The 15,357-nt window shown below is 63.6% G+C and overlaps 7 protein-coding genes across 7 annotated transcripts; 2 read left to right on the top strand and 5 right to left on the bottom strand.

Moving 5' to 3' along the window:
• Positions 1 to 321: 321 nt before the first annotated feature.
• On the bottom strand, positions 322 to 3,483 carry F751_3095 (Squamosa promoter-binding-like protein 6; the record flags this gene model as incomplete). Its single annotated transcript, XM_011398963.1, has 7 exons — positions 322 to 422; positions 607 to 736; positions 1,265 to 1,519; positions 1,838 to 2,029; positions 2,228 to 2,343; positions 2,576 to 2,748; positions 2,996 to 3,483. The coding sequence occupies 7 exons, from the start codon at positions 3,481 to 3,483 to the stop codon at positions 322 to 324; spliced, it is 1,455 nt and encodes a 484-aa protein (XP_011397265.1).
• A 976-nt stretch (positions 3,484 to 4,459) lies between these two features.
• On the bottom strand, positions 4,460 to 4,870 carry F751_3096 (hypothetical protein; the record flags this gene model as incomplete). The annotated part of the gene is made up of 2 exons (XM_011398964.1): positions 4,460 to 4,606; positions 4,832 to 4,870. 2 exons carry the CDS (start codon positions 4,868 to 4,870, stop codon positions 4,460 to 4,462), a joined length of 186 nt encoding a protein of 61 aa, XP_011397266.1.
• Positions 4,871 to 5,776: 906 nt separating this feature from the next.
• F751_3097 (ABC transporter I family member 11, chloroplastic) lies at positions 5,777 to 7,581 on the bottom strand (the record flags this gene model as incomplete). Its single annotated transcript, XM_011398965.1, has 4 exons — positions 5,777 to 6,056; positions 6,297 to 6,708; positions 6,906 to 6,996; positions 7,360 to 7,581. 4 exons carry the CDS (start codon positions 7,579 to 7,581, stop codon positions 5,777 to 5,779), a joined length of 1,005 nt encoding a protein of 334 aa, XP_011397267.1.
• Positions 7,582 to 7,906: 325 nt separating this feature from the next.
• Positions 7,907 to 8,586, top strand: F751_3098 (hypothetical protein; the record flags this gene model as incomplete). Its single annotated transcript, XM_011398966.1, has 2 exons — positions 7,907 to 8,008; positions 8,128 to 8,586. 2 exons carry the CDS (start codon positions 7,907 to 7,909, stop codon positions 8,584 to 8,586), a joined length of 561 nt encoding a protein of 186 aa, XP_011397268.1.
• Positions 8,587 to 9,128: 542 nt separating this feature from the next.
• Positions 9,129 to 9,455, bottom strand: F751_3099 (hypothetical protein; the record flags this gene model as incomplete). The annotated part of the gene is made up of 1 exon (XM_011398967.1): positions 9,129 to 9,455. The coding sequence occupies one exon, from the start codon at positions 9,453 to 9,455 to the stop codon at positions 9,129 to 9,131; it is 327 nt and encodes a 108-aa protein (XP_011397269.1).
• A 1,648-nt stretch (positions 9,456 to 11,103) lies between these two features.
• On the top strand, positions 11,104 to 12,541 carry F751_3100 (Adenosine 3'-phospho 5'-phosphosulfate transporter 1; the record flags this gene model as incomplete). The annotated part of the gene is made up of 3 exons (XM_011398968.1): positions 11,104 to 11,217; positions 11,399 to 11,506; positions 11,723 to 12,541. The coding sequence occupies 3 exons, from the start codon at positions 11,104 to 11,106 to the stop codon at positions 12,539 to 12,541; spliced, it is 1,041 nt and encodes a 346-aa protein (XP_011397270.1).
• A 954-nt stretch (positions 12,542 to 13,495) lies between these two features.
• F751_3101 (Mitochondrial substrate carrier family protein B) lies at positions 13,496 to 15,068 on the bottom strand (the record flags this gene model as incomplete). The annotated part of the gene is made up of 3 exons (XM_011398969.1): positions 13,496 to 14,038; positions 14,262 to 14,546; positions 14,781 to 15,068. The coding sequence occupies 3 exons, from the start codon at positions 15,066 to 15,068 to the stop codon at positions 13,496 to 13,498; spliced, it is 1,116 nt and encodes a 371-aa protein (XP_011397271.1).
• Between the last annotated feature and the right edge of the window lie 289 nt (positions 15,069 to 15,357).

Consider the following 15,357-nt stretch of genomic DNA (forward strand, 5'->3'; position numbering starts at 1 on the left):
ATGCGCGCGTGAACAATAAAGGCTGCGGGAGCACTCCGCACCGTGAAAAATCCGAGGGTATCGAGGTTGAGTCGAAGCCAGGCCTGCGCATTCCAGAGGCGTGGGTCGCCGGGCTTTGAGGCTGGCGTGGTGTTTTCGCAGCCAGGGCCCAGGCCCTCACGCCAGGTGGGGTGTTCTGCCGAGACGAGCAGCCCACCGGGGTGAGGCAGCCTCGAGCACTGGATCAGGTCCCAGTGCCAGGCGGGAGGTCCTGGACAAGGTGCCCTGGGGCCCTCAAGCATGGCTGCCAGTCAAGGGGGGTATAACGAGTATCTCGACGCCTCAGGCCTGCGGGCCACCCTCGCCTGGGTCCTGCGCGGCCGGCCCCTGCCGACCGCCGACCAGCGTCGTTTGCAGCATCTGCAGCAAGTCTGGGTGCCCACCTGCTGCCAGAATGGAGGGGAAAGGAGGGTTCCCAGTATGGGCGCACCGTCGATGTGCAAGGACCATGCAGCAGCATTCACCCAACAAGACGGGTACCTGGGATGCCAGACATTTCTTACCCCTCCCCCCCCACAGAACCAAAAGCCCATCGCAACATCCTCTCTCCCCACCCCCGTGACGCACCGTCCTGCAGCGGCGCCCTCCCGCGCTCCCTGCTCTGCATGCCCAGGAGCGCGGCGAGGAGGAGCTGCTGCGAGGCCTGCGGCCCTCCGCCGCCGGCGCCGGCAGCCGCCAGCACCTGGCGCAGCAGCGCCTGGAGCTCTGCGGTCCCCAGATCCTGGCCCCCCGCTGCCGCCGCCGCCGCCGGCAGCGGCCGCTGGCGCGGCGAGGGCGGCAGCTCCCCACCCGCCAGCATGGCGGCGGCCATGGCCGCCTGGCGAGAGGAGTTGGCCGCCAGCTCCTGCGCCAGCTCGGCCTGCCGCGCCCGCAGCTGCTGGTACTGGGTGAGGGCGGGGGCGTGCATCACGGGGCGCGTGGGCACGAAGGCGGCGGTGCGCGCGAGCGCGATGCGCTTGGGCGGCCGCTCCTCGCCCGCCCCGGCGCCGGGGGAGCCCCGCTCCCCGGGCAACGGTGCCACGCCGGGGCGCGCACCCGCGACGCCGCGACCCCCGGAGTGCTCCGCCAGCTGGAAAGGGTTGCTTGGGCCCTCGCCCGACCCCCAGCCCGCGCCGGCGTGGGCCACGGGCGGGAGCAGGGGCGAGTAGCCAGCGCCGCCGGGGCCGCCGGGACCGGCGCCCAATTCGTGCGGCGGCGCAAAGCCCGCCCGCGGAATGGTGGGCACCAGGTGCCGCCCCGCGGCGTCGTAGCCGCTGCCGCCGGCCGGGTCGGGGCCCGTGCGCTGGAAGGGGCTGTGGCTGCTGCAGCCCGCCGAGCCGCCGCCCTCGGGGGGCCACAGGCGGACCGAGGGCAGCGGGGCGCGAGGCGGCTCGCTCAGCAGCGCGCCCGCCAACGTGGATGGCACGGAGGCCGACAGCTGCCGGCTGGCCGTGGAGGAGAGCATGCGCCCCAGGTCCTCAGACGTCAGGCCGGCGTTGGACTGCGGCGGGGGAGAGGGGTGGATCAGGGGCAGATGAGTGTGGCAGGAGGGGGGGGAGCGACTTCCAGCCGGGCCAGGCTGGCGAGGCAGCTGGGAGTCACCTCCAGCCTTCCAGGTGCAAGCGCAATGAGCTGGCCTTGAAACCCTGAGACTCGGCTCAGGGCAGCAACACTCACGAGGTAGATGTCACCCACTGGCGGGGCGGGATGACACAGGAAAGTACATGTCCATGGATATCACCAACCGCACCATGGCCCTGTTCACTAACACAGCAACTGCTGTTCCCTTACCCCACTCCCTCCCCGCGCCCCTACTCACCCAGAGTCCCAGCAGCTGGCTCATCTCGTTGGACATTGCGTTGGAGGTCTGGCCCCTGCCCAGGTCCCGGCTCCCGGCCGGGCCCAGGGCCACGGGCCTTTGACCCTGGTGCGGATCCTCGCTCTGCTGCGGCTGGTGGCGCCAGCCATACGGGCCGCGCGCCGGCTCGGAGAAGATGCGCTCCAGCAGGCCCTGATTTCGTGTAGGGGGGGGGGAGGGGGGGGGGGGGTTAGTTGCACATGGACTGTGCTCCCAAGGAGTGGACTGGGCGGATGTCTGTGTCTTGCAGAGCGCAGCACGAGCGTTCTTCGGAGGCTGGCGGGGGCCTTCGACGTGGGAGATCCGCACTGTCAACATCTGTTGCTGGGGCAGCAGAGCCGTGCGACTCACCAGGGCGGACTCTGACGAGGCCTGGCGCTGCGCCATGCTTTCCTGGGCCAGGTTATCGGCCTGCAGGTCCATGATGAGGCTGGGGGGGAGGCCGGCGAGGTGAGGCTGCATCACGTCTGCGGCGCGGAGGGACAGGTGGACACGGCGTTGTGGTTTGCTTGAAGATGGGAGGGGCCTGCTGCAGCGGCTCGGTGGCGGCAAGGGTGGAGAGGGGCACCTGTCTTTCTACGAGGGAGCGACCTGCTCACGAGTGACATCTCCCGCGCGTGCAGCCACACGCAGAGTGATGCCCTGGCCAGGCTCCCAACCTCCCACCCAAAACACTCTCATCCCACACACCAGCCGCACCTTGGGAGGGGGCCGAGCTGGCGAGCTGGGCGTCCCCCGCCCAGTCGCCACTGGTGGGGCCAGCGGAGTGCAGGGGCTCCTCCCGCTTCCCAGCAGGCCTCCGGCTGGCCTGAGTCGTGGTGAACACCTTGCGGCGCCGGGAGTTGTGCTGCTCCAACCGCGCCCGGCAGTTCCTGCGGGGGGTGTCGTGTGGTGGTGGGCAGGCTGTGTGTCGGCCTGGGACTGCCCTGGGCGCATGGCCCCAGAATGGGTTCCAGAGCCCTCGTCAGGCACAGAAGGCGTGCAGCACTGGCGTCAACGCTGTAGAAATAACACCCGCCAAGCACCATTGACTGTAAGCAACGCAGATCGCAAAGTTCCCGATTCATGGTGAATATTCACACCCCCCCCCTCCCCGCGACTCCAACTGCAAGCCCACACCTCTTGTCCCCATCAAAGGCATCCAGCGGGTGGAACCTGCCACACTGCTGGCAGAAGCGCTGCGGGAGGCCCTCCACGATCAGGGCGGGGCCCTTGAGGTGCGGCTTGCACACCCGATAGCGCTGGTAGTAATCGGCGTGGCCCACCAGGCTCTGCCCACACCCCAGCACCTGGCAGGTGAGAGGGATGTCCCTCCTACTGTCCTTCAGCCGGGCAATGTCGGGGAGGACCGGGATGTTCGCGGTGGAGGAGGGCCCCGGGAGCTCCCCCATGCCCTGGTGGACCCTGGCTTGGAAGCCCACGGAGGCCTCCGGCTGGGACCCCAGCCCGGGCAGGGGTGCGTCCGCACTCTTCCCGTACTGGGTGGCGGTGTCGCCTGAGAGCATCCAGGACGCCTGCACCGCTGGGCGGAGGGGGTCCTTGGGCCCAGCGCCTCCGCTGGCGGTGGAAGTCGAACCGCTGTCGTGTGCGACAACCTTGGCGTCCATGCCGCCCGACTCCTGGGGGGCAGGGGGAGGGGTCTCCCCACACACCACGCTTGGGAATGTTTTGGGGACGCCTGGGGGAGGGGTGGGCTGGGGGCGTCGGGGCAGCGTTCGAGCGGGCACGGCAATGGATCGCAGGGATTATCCCAGGTTGCGCGTCATGCAAGGACAATTCGCCCTTCAGTACAGGGTCGCACAGATCGAGGTTCTCACCTCGATGTTGTAATGGAAGGACTACTTCGATTCTGGGGAGCAATGGTCTGTTGCTAGTCGTCAGAGGCACGTACGGAACCCAAGAAGTCAGGCCGTACGGGCCCGGGGTGGCGGGTATGGGGGAGGGTCCACCAGCGTCATCCCTGTGGGACCCCGTCTTTCCCGAGTTATTCGTGACCAACCTCTCGTGACGCCATCAAAGTTCCCGAGGTTGCAGGGGCGTAGAGGCGAACACTCTCTCCATCAAGGTTGCGTCTAAGAAGAAAGAGAGAATTTACCATCTTGGGGAATTTACCAGGAAGGCTTGGCCCGGCTCAGGATACTCTGACGCGATCGGCAGGATGCTCTTGACTTGCGAAATTGCTTCAACACCCGCTCCCACAGGGTTCATTCATGGTTTTGGTTCAAGATTATGAGATAGCGAGCCGGGCCCTCCATGGGAGGTGGAAGCACTACACCTTGGTAAGCCAGCACCAGGCGTGCAGCCCCGCCACCTTCCTGAGCCTCTCGTGGTCCCTCAGCAAAAATGGTCTATCATCACACTCAGCGCAGTTGCAGACTGGGGGGCCATGAAAGGTATGAATGGTGACAAGTATGTCGGAGCGCAAGAGTGCCGGGTGGTGGCGGTTCAAGGCCAAAAATGGGTCTTGACAGGGGTGCGAAAGCAACATGAGGGTACAGCAATGTGCAGGAGTCTACAGGTTGGGCAAATCAGTGAGCAGCAAGGAGTTATTCGTTATCACTCTAGAAAAATTGGCTTGGATTCTCAGGCGAACTGGGGCAGGGCCCAGCGCGTGGAGCCAGATGCAAGGCTGGGCTCGTCGTCCATGTCAAACTTGGCAAGGAAGCCACAGTCGCGCAGCACTGGATCACCCTCCTCAATGAGGGGCAGGACGAGTGTTGATACCTTTGGCTGCTGCAGGGGAGGGGGAAGGAAGTGGGTGAGATGCAAAGTGCTGGATGAATGACTGGAGAGAGCAGCGCGGTGCGCTCTGGTGCGGGCAAACTCTGTTCTGGTGTTCACAACCACTACAGCTCGCCTGAATCAGTCCTGTATCCCTTTCCAGACACACCTTGACCTGTGCGTCTGGCGGGAGGAAGTGGGGGTCGGCCGCTGCACATGTGGGAGGGCAGGCACCAGCAGGTTCTGCCCAGCTTCCGGCGCTGGCATAACCATGCCCTGAGGCAGGCAGGGTCTCCTCCGTCACGCTCGCACAGGTGAAGCTCCTCGTGCTGTGGCGACGTCGAAGCTCAGAGGGACTGCAGCCAGGGCAAGGGAGGAGGCTTCCGGTGAGGTGTCCTGGCTCGCTGGGCCTCGGCGAGGCAGCGCGGTACAGGCAACGCCGCGCCATGCGCCACACCAGGGCCCGTTCCCAGCCACGCCATGCCCCCTAGACCCCTCCAAATCTCACCTTGAAGGAATGCGGATGGGATTCGAGCAGCAGCTGCTGGGTTGTGATCCGGGAGGGGAGCCAGAGGCGGAGGCAGCAGCGTGGCGTGGGGTGCGTGCCTCGAAGTGGTGGATGTGCCGGTACAAGTCGGCCGTGGACTTGGACTTCTTCATAGCGGACGTGTCGAACTTGGACGGGCAGGCGATGGTGAGGCGGGGGAAGCCCTGACGCTCCCGACTCAACGCCAGGCCCAGGACGGATTCCGGGGGATGCGGCGTTGCCGCACCCTCCTCTCGCCGTGGTGTGCATATAACCGAGGTCGGAGAGGTGTCGAACCCCACAATGCGCAGGGGGGCCTTGATGCACACCTTGGTGCGCACGGGCGTTGGCGGACACCGGCTGTCGTTCTCCATGTATGTGGCCACCACAAAACAAAGTCCTAAAGGTGTCTGGGAGATGTTGTGGGCTCAATTGTAATTCCGGAAGTGGTGATGGCTGGTGCGATTGTATAAGAGGTGTTACGAAAATTATTGGTGGGGCTGACTACCCATGTGAATAACCCAGTTCACGTGGGGCAGTTCTCGGCAAAGGGGCTGACGAGGCTGAGTCGGTCGGGGCTACTACCTCCTGAGTCACCTTCTCTATGAGCACTGAGAAATCAACTTCAAATTTCAGGTCCTTATTTGCAAGAATCAGGGTTGATCGGCTCCTGAGGTGAGTTTCAGCGCCGTAATGGCCGACTGATCCAGCCGGTACGCGCCTCGTCCACCGTCTGCCAGCCTCCACACCGCGTCAGCCAATGGAGTCAGCTCCGCGATCTCGTGGCTCACCACCAGCATGGTGCACTGCCCCTTTAGTTTCTGAAGGAGGGTCAGCAGATCTCGACGGGCCATCCAGTCCAGACCCGCCAGTGGCTCATCGAGGAGCAGGAGCCGGGGCTGCTGTATCAGCTGTACAGCCAGCGCCACCCTCCTGCGAAGGTCCGCGAGATTTCGCAAGTTTTCTCATGGATATTCAAGGGTTTAAAATCGATAAACAATGCTCTCTACACCCTGAGAAACCGTCAGATCACCGCCTCCACGAGATATCGTACGCTGGCCATGGAAGATTGCTCGAGGTGTCCCTCCCCAAAGATGGCCGGACAAACAGCCGCGCAGCTACTCCCCTCCTGAAATCCACCCACGAGACCAGTCCCATCATCCCCACACCCACCTCTTGTACCCGTCGCTGAGGCTGGACAGCCTGGCCTGGAGTGGGGTGCTCGATAGGCCCACGGCGGCGAGCACCTGCTGTGCGCGCTGGGCCAGCCGGGTGCGTCCCGGCCCCGTCTCCGGCCAGCCCAGGGTCAGCTCCTCCACCAGTGTGCTGCCCAGGAAGTGGCGCTCCGGGAACTGGAAGACCACGCCGCTGGCACGCAGGCGGGCAGGGGCGGCGGCGGGCGCGGGGCTGGCCGGCCGAGGGGCGGCGGCCCCGCCCAGCAGGATGGTGCCGGCCGTGGCCTCCGACAGGCCCGCCAGCACGTGGAGCAGCGTGGTCTTCCCCGCCCCGCTGGGCCCGGAAAGCACGCTCAGGCTGTCGGCGGGCAGGTCCAGGCTGACGCCCGTCAGCAGCGGCCGGGCCGCGCCTGCGAGATTGTGGGGCGCACGAGTGCTGGGCTGAGGCAAACCAGTGTGGGTTGCGAGCTGACGAGGGGGGACTGCACGCCAAACATGACGCGTGTGGAGCAGCGCCCACGCCATGCATCATGTCGAGACCTCGAAAAGGTTGCACCAGCAAGCTGGGCCACACATGCAGGGCAAGCCCCCTCGAATTCACACCCACCTGGGGGGTGGAATGCCACGCCTCGCACGCTGACCGACGCCCCGTGGCCGGCAGGGGGGGCGCCCGTGGCTTGTTGCAGCGCCTCGGCCAACTGGCGCAGGAAAGCGGCGCCCGGGGCGTCCCCGCCCTCGGATGCCCTAGCGCGGCCTCTGGCAGGCTGGCGGCCCCGAAACTGGGGTGTCGACCCAGCGCACGCCTTGCCGCCGCCCGGGGCTCGCCCCAGGGGAGCTGAGGTTGCAAAGTGGGCCTGCTGCCCGACCCCGACGCGCATCCTTCCAGAGTCCCTGACTGGTTGATGCTCAAGCCGATGGCCTCAGGATCTACAACAGTATGGAGGCGTGGCGTTCAAATGGGGTGTGTGCGCACCTGTACCCTTGCTGGAGGACCTTGGCCCGGAGCAAGGACAGCACACTTGCATGCTGAATACCACACCCGGGTGACACTGGCCCGGCACCTGAGAAATGAGGTCGGCGGTCTTGCTGGAGGGGCCGGATGTCCGCTTGTAATATTTGAGGCCAGCCTCCAGCGCATCAGCCGCTGCCTGGGGGTCCTTGGGGAGGTCGACGGCCTGCTTCTTGGCCTTGCGCTTGGTGACGGGCTTGGATTTGGGCGCTTGCACGACCTTCCGCTGAACTAGCACCTCCTTCAGCTGCTTCTTGATAATCTTGCGACCCATATCGACTATCCGTGCAGTTACTGGGGCCCCGCTGAGGCTAGGGGCAGTCATATCGGTCGCGGCCGAGCTTCATGCCATCGCCTCATGCTCAGCATGACGAGTCTTAGGCCCTCCACATCCCGCTAAGATCATTATGAAAACCCCGGTAGAGCATACACCCGGAGAGTCTTTCACATCCATATTCGAAGCACAAAAAAAATCATTGATACCTCATGCAATGCGGTCCGGGCCCAAACTGTATGAACGCCCACCAGGCTGCTTCACAATGGCCCACTTGGAGGCAGCCGGCGTCACTGAGTAGGGTAAGTACGACGGGAGTTCCTCGATGCAAGCCAGAATACCTACAGATCGCATCAGTGACTTCCTGCGCGGCGAGAGTCGCCAGTACAGGACTGCTTTCAACCGTGAGAACCGCCGTCCCGACAGGGTACGAATTCATAATGCAGGCCCCCATCGGACTTGCGTGTGCTGCTGCTGAACAGGGCCTGCAACCGTCTGTGCTTGCAAAGACCACATCAGTTTCTCTTTCCTTGACGTTTGTCACAGAATTGGGCCGCGAAGGCGTACTTCACCTGCGCCCGGGGCCCCGACAAGCCTATCGTGACGGCACGGTCTACCGAGAACCAGCGGCTGCAGCCTACCAACGAGGTCCGGGAGATGTCCATCAAGACGGGCTGCCAGCACAAGTTCGTCATCAAGACGCTGAGGCAGAGGAAGACAGACAGCATTATCATCTACCGCCACAAACCCCACACCGGCCAGGACGAGGACACCAGGCAGTGCCCCCGTCTGTCTTCCTGGGTGATGGACAAGCTAACGGAGCTCCTGAATGGTAATCCCAGGTTCTCGACCAGGGACTTGACCATCGTCATCCAGAACATCGTGCGGAAGGAAATGGGCTGGCCTGAGCGAAAGAAGCTGCAGCCTGCGGAATTCTTGGGCCTCCTACGTGACTTCCCGGACCGCTTCCACGACTACAACATGAGCTACCAGGACATTGCGTGAGTTCATGACATTAGGTGGTCGAAGTGAGTCGCTTGGATACCTTTGTGACCCAGCTACAATGTGTTCTGCACACCCTCTGTAGGGACCTTTGCCGAAAGTTGTAGTGCTACCCTTGGATGCTCCACCCAGATGCCGCCCAGAGTCTGGTCCTGACGATACAGGAGGATCCCTTTGACTGCACCTCGACACGTAGGCAAATGAATGAGAAACAGCCAAACGGACATTGACTGGGATGTGTAGCCCATCCTTTTCATTTGCCTCGTACCCATGCAGCGAGATTGGACAAGCAGCTCAGCCACGACAAACCAGACGGCGCGTGAAGCGCGCCGTGAGTGGCAATGCGGAGGAACGCCCTTCCAGCGCAACACCTCTTGCATCCACAGGGCAGGTGAATACAGTGGTGTGAGTGGTATTGGCCCTTGCACATCGGAATTACAGATGGGCAGTGCTGGAGTGTCCCTGCATAGCATAGTAGCTGGTATCTATGTCTCCCTTTGCCCAGTGGGGTGTCCATCAAGATCTTCAGCCCTCGAGTACTCGTCCTACTTTGCAGGACTCCGATCCGCCCTCCCTGCGGATCTGGTCGCTCGTGACGGGTCGATTCCTGCTGATCTCGTCGCCTTGCAGTCGATGATCGACGATGGTGTCATCCTGCTTCCGTACCCTCTCCAAAATTGGCCGCAGCGGAACATCAATGAATGGGTGAGTCGCCCGTGTTGGTGTGGCAGCGAGCTATGGTCTGCGATGTACGTGGGCGCATGACGGGTCAGCACTGTCCATCCCCTGCTCGCAAGGTTGCTAGTCTGTTGCCAAATCCTTCCCAATGCACACCTGCCCACTCCCAGTACAAACTCAACGAGGAGCAACATCGAAGGAGCAACATTGGAGGAGCAACTTTGGATTACCAAGAAACCGAGTCGAAGATGAGTGGGGGGGAGGTTGATGGGCTAAACCTATCCCTGCCGCCTGACCATACAATCGTGCCTCTGACCCAAACAATGTCCTTCCCATCCCGCAGCGGAGACTAGCGTGCTTTGTCACGTGTGGGAGCTATCTCTGACGGTGGAGACCAGAGGGCGACACCCTGCCATTCAGCAGTGACAGGGTGAGTTGCCCAGCATACTGCGAGGTGTTGTTTGGCGAGGAGACAGCTGGTGGTCCGTGATGTGATTATGGCCAGGGGGGTGGGCAGTGGGTCATGCGGGCGGGGTTATTGGGTATGTAGGACTCCTTTATAAGCTTCCCATCGCACGGATGCGCCGGTGCCTCAACAGCAGACTTAACACCTTCCCTTTCTCTAAAATGCAGGGATTGTCCCACCACTTCCTAGCTCCACTGGTGGGGTGAATAGTGCATATCAGTGATCCACAGATGGCTGACGGCCATGGAAGCACTGATGCAGCCGGTCCCATCGCCGGCAGTTCCCTAGGAACTGCTGTGCAGTATGGGTTAAGACTCTGGTGGAGGAGAACAAAGTGGAGTATGGCAGCACGTGCCCATCCCTCCACATTGCCAAAGGTGCCTGCTTATGATGCACCTGGAAAAGACACGCCAAAGACACCAGTATGAGAGAATAATCCAAAGAAAATCAAGGTATCGGGCTCCAATTGGTGCGCCCAATCCGTACCAGGCTGCCAAGATTAGGAGGGATCACGTTTCAGTAAATTCCTCTACAGGGCCAGGCATGGTGTGTCTTCGCTTGCCAACTCAGAGACACAATATCTGATCCGCAATGAGAGAACACGCAACTCTATACGTATATTCTGCGTGAGTCCAGGGGTTTGCCTGGGCTAGCAATTGAAACAACAAGGACTCCTTCAATGCGACATCCTCATATCAGTGCAGCTCGGGCACTTCAAGGTCAAACTCGAAAACCAAGCATACGTCGCAGCCTGGCTGCCCATTGTGCATGGGTCGGCGACTGTGGAAACAGACCCTCCCCTCCATACCGTGGAAGATCTCACTCCGGCGCATCACTTGCAGTGGTACGCCACCGGGACACCTGTCTCAGCCCGGATAGCTCAGTCGGTAGAGCGCAAGGCTCTTAACCTTGTGGTCGTGGGTTCGAGCCCCACTTCGGGCGTCACCTGCTCGTTTTGCTTCCCTAAAGGAGATGGCAGGGCTTGCCACGGTCTCCTGCTGCGCCATTCCAGGCCAGTTCGTGCACAGTGCGGTTATTGGCAGGCTTGATTGTGTACGAGTGCCAGTCAGACTTGCTCCAATGTGGCTCGTGGATCTGAACACGGAGGTGGTGTGAATCGGGGGCCCATGAGCATTCCAAGCTGTTTTGGACTGCTGTTGAGGTAGTGGAACAACGTTTCTGTGTTAAACCGTGTTGTCTAGGTGACTGGCCACCAAAATCGGCTTCGCGCGCGATGGGCTGTCCATCGAAAACCCTATACCCCTCTGCAGTACACACCAGTGCCCAAGATGTGGAGCGTGATCAATCATTACATTTTAGCAACGATGAAATCAGTCACACCGTAGTGCGCAGGCCTCCGACGGGGCGACGCGGGGATGTCGTCCCCAAACAAGCACACCTCCTCGCGCCTTGCCAGCACCGACACTCTGCATGTCGTCTGGTGCTTCGGTGGCATCATTGGCAGCCTGGTGTTGTACGGGGTGCTGCAGGTGCGGCTGGGATTGGGGATGGGATTGGCAAGGTCCACCTTCAGGGTAGCCAACTCCTGACAGGTGACTGCTGCACGGCAGCGCAGCAGTCACGATGGAGATCAGCCTGCCGCCCCCATGCCCAACCCCTTACCAAGCGCTGCCAGGAGGCACTCTGCCCTCATCCGTTGCTCCCACGCAGGAGCGGATCATGCAGTCCCCGTTTGATGGCGAGCCGTTCACCCACAGCCTGGCACTGGTCCTGGCCAACCGCCTCGTCGCCTGCGCAGTGGCCCTCTCCCTCTCCCTCGTGCGTCTTGTGGGCGGCTGTGGGAAGGGTTTGGGGCTGCTTGCACCGTGTACTGCAGGCTGGGCGCAGACGCCGCGCAGAGCCCGTCCAGATCCAGGCCCAACCCTGTTGTGACGGCTGCGCTCGGCATGCTCACATGCTTCATCACACAGAATTCCCAAGACTAACTGCAGCCCCAGGGTCAGAATACACCCACACCCCTCTCCTCCTTTGCAGTACCACGGTCATCCCCTGGCCCCCCAGGCCCCCCTCACCAGCTTCGCCGCGGTCTCCCTGTCCAACGTTGCCGCAACCTTCTGCCAGTACGAGGCCCTGCGCCACGTCAGCTTTGCAGCGCAGACGCTGGGCAAGTGTGCCAAAATGCTGCCCGTCATGCTCTGGGGCCGAGTCATGCTGGGCAAGCGGTACGCAGCGCGGGACGCCGCGCGCGCTGCCGCCGTCACACTCGGCTGCGCCGCCTTTGTGGGCGCGAATCGCGCAGGCGCCGTCTCCCCCGCCGCCGCTGGCCTCTCCTCTGCCGCCACCAATCATGCCAGCACGCCCTGGGGCCTGACACTCATGGCCGCCTACCTGACAGTCGACGGCTTCACCTCCACCTTCCAGGCCCGGCTCTTTGCGCTGCACGCCCCCACCCTGCCCAACCAGGTCCTCTACGTGGCCGCTACCTCGGCGCTCCTGGCCCTGGCCGGCCTGGTGGCCAAGGGGGAGCTGCGCCCCGCGCTCGCTTTCTTCGCAGCGCACCCGCGCGCGCTGGGCGCCGCGGCGCTGCTGGCCCTGGCCGCCACCGCGGGCCAGCTCTTCATCACGCACGCCATCCGGCGGCACGGTGCGCTGCTCGTGGCCGCCGCCATGACCACGCGCCAGTTTCTCTCCATCCTCCTGTCGGGCCTGCTGTTCGGCCACAGCTTCAGCGCCCAGCAGTATGCCGCCGCCTGCGTTGTGTTTGGTGGGTATGCGTGTGTGTCTGATTTGGGGGGGGGAAGTGAGGCCAAGGGATGGAAGGGTGGGGTGAATGTGGAGGGATTCCTATCCTGACTCTGTTTGACTGAGCGCATTCCTGGTTAACAGCGAGCATCGGCCTGCACCTGGGGCCTGTGAGCCCAGGCTGGGCCGGGACAGGGTGAGAATTGCACAAAGGGCCCTCTGGGCTATGACTCGACACATGCAGAGCTCAACCCCACCTCACTGCAGGTGCCCTGTACCACAAGACCCTGGATGCCAGGCCGCGCACAAGCAGGACCAGCGAGGCCATCCTTGCCGGCAAATCAGATGCAGCGGCAGATTCAGGCACTGAAGGCACTGCATGCGCGCCCAGCAGGTCGCGAGACGGCAGGCATGGCGCCACGAAGTAGCAATGACATAGTGCCAGCTGACGTAGACTTCCCTCGCTGGTCCTCAATAAGCACCGAGGCTGATTTCATAAACTTTAGCCACATGGGTCAGGCTCTCACCGGCAAATGTTTCTTGCCCTTCTTCAAACTCGAATCACAAAGCCTTCGGGTGTGCATTGTATAGCACTCTTCGGTGTCAAAATGTTCCTTGGCCCCCCCTGATACTGCAGATTTGTTTACCGGATTACTGCGACAATCAATGGGGGTCAAGACGGTGTGTCACCGCCACCTCCAAGACCTGCTGGGTCGAGCATAGGGACAAACAAGGGCCGCTGGCAGAAGAGCAGGGTGGAGGTCAGAGGGTTGTGATGAATGATAGTGACAAGTGGGAAAGAGGTCTGGAGGCAAGGGGCCTCTGAAGCTGCGTGACCTCGACCTGGCATCCAGTTGAGAAGACAGAGGAAACCACAGGCATCTGGTTGTAGTGCTTCTGAGGAGTGTGTCAGTGTCAAAAGGGCCGGGGGAGCTCGGGGGAAGAGGAGTAGCCCGAGCCTCGGTGGGTCAGGGGGCCGAGGACAAGCATGGTTTGAGGGGGGCCACCTCCAGCCGCCAATATGCTGTGGCCCCCCGTCAGGTCAACCTTCCATCCCAAGGGGGATCACCGCTGCGTGGCGTTGGTCTGCACCCCCAGCGTGCGTTTCATGAGCTCATAGCTGCAGAAGGCGATGGCCACCCCCGGCACGACCTTGTAGTATTCGGGCAGGATGCCGGCGTAGAAGCCGCGCAGACCCTCCCGCGCCGCGATGCTGCGGAAGACGCCTGCGTAGGAGGCATAGACGTCGGCCGCGCCGTGCGCGCCCTGGAGCTGCAGCCGGCGTCGGACCAGGTCCAGCGGGAAGGTGGCGGTGGAGGACACCAGCCCCGCCAGCGACCCACAGGCCAGCGTGGCGGGGACGGAGGGCACCTCCCCCCGTGACCCCGGCGCGCCCCCGCCCAGCCAGGCGGAGCGCAGCGTCTCGTAGGCCGCGTAGTTTATGGCCAGGCTGGGCGCCACCTGGGCCAGCGTGGCGCCCAGCCCGCGGTACAGCCCGCGCGCACCGCCCTCGCGCACGATGGCCGCCAGCGTGGCGCCGATGCCGGAGTAGACGGGGGCGCCCACCTGCGCCGCCAGCCGCGTGCGCACCAGATCCAGCGGGTACGCCTTTTGGGAGTTGAGTGGGAGGGCGAGGGGGGGGGGAGATGGAAAGGGGGGATTTGTGGGCAGGTCGGAGAGCACAATGGTGCTCCTTGTCGGAAAGCGGTGCCGGCAGAGGGGTGGTGACCGGGCTCCAGGCGTCGAAGCGCTGCCCAGCGCCCGAGCACAGGGGTCCAGACGCTTGCGAGGTCCAGCCTTCCCCAGGCCCCCTTTCATCCCCTCGCCTCACCAGGGTGCAGGCGGTGAGGCCGGCGATGCCGCCCGCGACAAAGCGCCGGGTCACGTCCGCCGCGGCCAGGGTCCCCTGGGCGGGGATGATGTGCTTCCACTGCTCATTCACCTGCTCATACACCCAGAAGTTAGCCGCGGAGTAGGGCAGGCGGTGCACGATGGTCACGCCGTTGCCGCGCCAGAGCGAGGAGAGGCCCTCGCGCGCCGCCATCTCCCGCAGGGCGCGGAGCACGCTGCCGGACGCGGGCGACCCCTGCATCGTCTGTGCGCTCAGCCCTTTGACCTGGGGAGGCGGGGGGGTCGGAGGTGTTTGGGAGGTGGGGGACGGTGCTGGAGCGGACCAGGCGATGCTCCTGTCAGCACTTCATCGCCGGCTGGTCGAGGTGCGCCAGACAGAGCTCATCGAAGAACAACGCAGCCCGGCACAGCGGCGGATCGTGAGGACACGATGGTGCATGCCCCTCACGCTCCATGGGGCCGCGCCAGCGAGGCACCACTCGACCCCTGCGCGCGTCACCTGGTACAGGATGGTGAGGCGGGCGAGGGGGGCAGTGGCCGTCTTGGAGATGGCCCCCGCCAGGCCGCCGGAGGTCAGCAGCTTGATCACCTCGATGGCCTCCTCGCGCCGAGAGGGGCCCGGCGCCTCCTGGCCCTCCTGGTCCCCCTGGGCCTCACGTTCCAGCAGGCGGGCCCCCTCGTCCTCCACCAGGACCCGCTCCATGTCCACCTCGGCGCCCTCGTTCCCCGTCAGGGCGGCGGCATCCAGGTCCTGGGGCGTCCACTTGGGGCCGTGGTGGAAGGCCATGCCCCTCGGCCAGGCCGGCTGCACCTCCCCTGGCAGCCCGATCGGCGGAAGGAGGTGGTTACTTCTATATGCGTTAGTGTTTGTTCGAGTCGAAGGCGGGGCTGGACACCCTCCCGGCGGTCACAGCGGGAGTGCTGCGTGCAAGCGTCCCGTCAGCCCCAGGGCGCGGTGGGCGCCTTGGTACAGCGGGGCCCAACACACCCAGGAACTTGTGAGAGCGGGGCTGCCGGGGATGTGATTGCGTGGTGGGTCTTCAGGAACGTGTTTGCATGGTGGGTGATTTTTTGCC

Source organism: Auxenochlorella protothecoides, assembly GCF_000733215.1.
Source record: "Auxenochlorella protothecoides strain 0710 unplaced genomic scaffold scaffold33, whole genome shotgun sequence".
Taxonomy (NCBI): domain Eukaryota; kingdom Viridiplantae; phylum Chlorophyta; class Trebouxiophyceae; order Chlorellales; family Chlorellaceae; genus Auxenochlorella; species Auxenochlorella protothecoides.